This window comes from Lygodium microphyllum, chromosome 25 (assembly GCF_053477565.2).
Source record: "Lygodium microphyllum isolate KBCC chromosome 25, Lygodium_microphyllum_v1.1.10, whole genome shotgun sequence".
Lineage (NCBI taxonomy): Eukaryota > Viridiplantae > Streptophyta > Polypodiopsida > Schizaeales > Lygodiaceae > Lygodium > Lygodium microphyllum.
Window position 1 is genome coordinate 126719181 of NC_141159.1, and position 3177 is coordinate 126722357.

General features: G+C 49.0%; 1 protein-coding gene across 1 annotated transcript; it reads right to left on the reverse strand.

The window, feature by feature from the left end:
* Positions 1 to 455: 455 nt before the first annotated feature.
* Positions 456 to 1755, reverse strand: LOC148014723 (GDSL esterase/lipase At3g48460-like). Its single transcript, XM_087666585.1, has 2 exons — positions 868 to 1755; positions 456 to 830 (listed from the first exon to the last, which is right to left on the reverse strand). The coding sequence occupies exons 1-2, from the start codon at positions 1753 to 1755 to the stop codon at positions 456 to 458; spliced, it is 1263 nt and encodes a 420-aa protein (XP_087522711.1).
* Positions 1756 to 3177: the final 1422 nt, after the last annotated feature.

Sequence of the window (3177 nt, forward strand, 5' to 3'; positions counted from 1 at the left end):
TCAATTATGCAATTGGAGTTCTGTGAGGATCTAGCAAACCGTATGCTAAACTACTACTAGCGAACCGGCCAATGTTAGGATATGAAAAGCACTCAGCTTTGATGGGAATGGAATAAGAGCGAAGTTCACCGAAGGATACATTTCGTGCATGTAATTTTGCACTACCATGTATTGCCACTTGCATGCAAAGCTTGAGAGATCCATGAGAAAAGCTCCCATATGGTCGAGATTTAAACGTGGGGAGAGAGAGAGAGAGAGAGAGAGAGAGAGAATTGGAAGGCGGATTGCAATTATTTAATGAGAACTTGGGAATATATATATATGTATATGCGCAATATGAGACGGCACTTGCTCCCACTCTTAAAAAATACAATTATGTAGTACAGCAGCTCTGCATGCCGAGAGGGGCAGAACAGAAGCTGTGGTGCTGTAACTTCGTGTACATGCTCATGAGATCAATGAGTACCGCAAGTGGCAGCTGCGGTGGTGAGGAAGCTGGGTGAGGGGGTGGGGGAGGAGAAGGCAGGGTCTTTGAGCATAAGGTCCATCATGGCTCCGTACATGGCGTCTGTGAGGTGGAGCCCATCCCAGCTGATGAAGGTGCTAGGGTCAGTGCACGGGCTGACTGGGTTGAAGGAGGAGCTGGGCATGAAGCGTGGGAAGCAGGCCCCTTGGGTGTTGGTGAACCCGTAGTCGGAGGCGTGGTCGAGCACGTGCAGGAAGGCAGCCGATGTGTCAAGGTAGACGATCTCTACGCCAGGATGGCGGGAGGCGATGTCGTGGAGGGCGGCGGTAAGGAGCTGGTTGTGCCGGTCGCTCACGGCGCTAACGTCGGCGATGCAACCTCACGGCGCTAACGTCGGCGATGCAACCGTGGGAGTCGTGCGTGGAGGAGGAGAACCGAGACATATACGTGGCCATGCAGCCCATGGGGAACTCCCCCTGCACCACCATTCTCTTGACTCCTGTGTTGAGGATGCGGTCCTCCAGCTGGCGGGCCACCTTCTGCACCACGGAAGGGACCATGGCGGCGACAGAGGAGGAGTCGGGCTGCGGCGAAGACCAAGCGTAGTTGTAGTCGTTGCCCCCGATCTCGCCGATGTACACCAGAGCGTTGGTCATATCGACGGGCGCGGAGGTGCGCCTACTGGCTGCTTCAAGGTCCGCCAGGAACCATCCCACCTGGACGTCGAGAGAGTCGGGAGTGCTTGAGCTTACGCCTGCGAGCTGCTGGAGAGTGGCTAAGTCTAGAGCCGTGGCTCCCGCAACCGCAAAGTTCTCGTTCTGCACGGTCGACGGTGCAGCTTCTGACATAGTACTAGTACTCGTATTCTGCTGCTGCCGCAGGTGAGCGGGCAACAAAGGCACCCCGAGAGCCTGGCACAGGAAGTCCACCATGAGCCTGCCGTCGCTCCAGCGCCCCGTGGCCTCGTGGAAGAAGGTGGAGCCGTAGGGGAGGCTGGATGCGATCAAGCCTGGGTTGTTGCCGGTGTCGGTGGTGGAGTCGCCGAAGGCCAACACGGGAGAGAAGGCGGGGCATGGCGCAGATGCAGATGAGGATGACGGATCGGCCGCCTGCGATATTAGCTGCGAATATCTAGTTTCTACGGTCGATATTGAGTTTGGTTTTGGTCCCAGCCGCCTTGCTGTGAGTAGTAGCTGCTGCTGGGCAGCCTCGCAGCCCTGCTCCGAGACTGTTGTAAGTGCAACAAGAAAAAGAAGGGTCGCTGGTAGGAGCATCTTCGTGCTCGCCATCGCTGGTTGGTTCTCGCTCTCTTCTGTTAGGCCTGGTGTCGTGCGTCTCTGTTTGATTTGCTCCCCTCCCCGACCCCGATTATAAATCGACACTCCATTCCGAAACCTGAGTCCTGACCGTGAATTTCACTCCCGCAGTAGGCGCTTTTCAAAGGCGAAAAGCGTCCGAAAAGTAACAGCGTCCTTCTGGCCATTTTTCGCGTTGGCTTTTCAATGTGGACCAAGACGTTTAATCCCACACGCTAAGTACTTCCTGATAAACCAGCCTTATTCGTTTAGACGTGTAGGTAACATTGCTATATTTCCAAAATCTCAAAATTATTTGCAAGCCACCTGGCACCTTTTCTTCTATTTCATTTTGAGTTCTCGTTATTTTCGTCCTCCTCTTCTTCGAAGCGGTTCTCAACATGAGAACCCAATCCACATAAACATAGTTATTACACATAAAACACGACCATCATGTAGAATATGTACAAGTGGGTGAGAGAGAGAAAGAGAGAGATGCCCCTCTCAAGTTTTGGAGACACTTGGAGATCCTAAGATGCTCAATGCCGTAACAAAGAGCTATCATTGGGAAAAGCTAAGGGGTGATGTATTCAAGTATGTTACTAAATGTTTAAACTTCCCATGGGTTAAAGCTAAGCATGTCAAAATGTTTGGAAACCTCTAGTTGCTTGACATCCCTCAGAAGAAATGGGAGTTCATCAATATGGATTTTGTAGTTGGGTTACGTCGAGTTCAAGGATAATTTACCCTATGTTGATGATTATGGATACGCTTTTAGACTCCATGGGTTACCAAAGAGGATCATCCATGATCTTGACTCTATATTTACTTGTTGATTTTGGAAGAACTTGGCACCTTCTCTTCTATTTCTCATTGTTTTGTTCCTCCTAATATTCCTGCTCCTCTTCTTCAAACCACTTTTCAACATGAGAATCCAATCCACATAGACATAGTTACACATAAAAAGGGCCATCAAGTATGTATAATATCTATAGAGAGAGAGAGAGAGAGAGAGAGAGAGAGAGAGAGAGAGAGAGAGAAAGAGAGAGAGAGATGGCTCATATATTAGATATTCGTGCTTTGAGCTTAGGTCCTTGAAATTTAAGCTTGGGTTTGTGAGAGAAAACATGAATAAATTTGAAAATTTTGCACATTGAACTTGACATTAAAGGGATAAGAACACAAGGTGATATGAAGTTCAAAACTTAAGGCAATAGCATTTCATGAGACTCAAGTTCCAAGTTGAGCCTCATGTCCATTACATTGAAGTTAGCAGTGTTACATGAGATGTGACCTTAAAGCTGAGCCTTCTCTTCACTAACATAGCACAATTCAGGTTGACTTCAACAAGGTTCTAAGCCATCCCTATTTCAAATACAACCTCATCTCCATTTAAATTCAACAAATAATGTTACC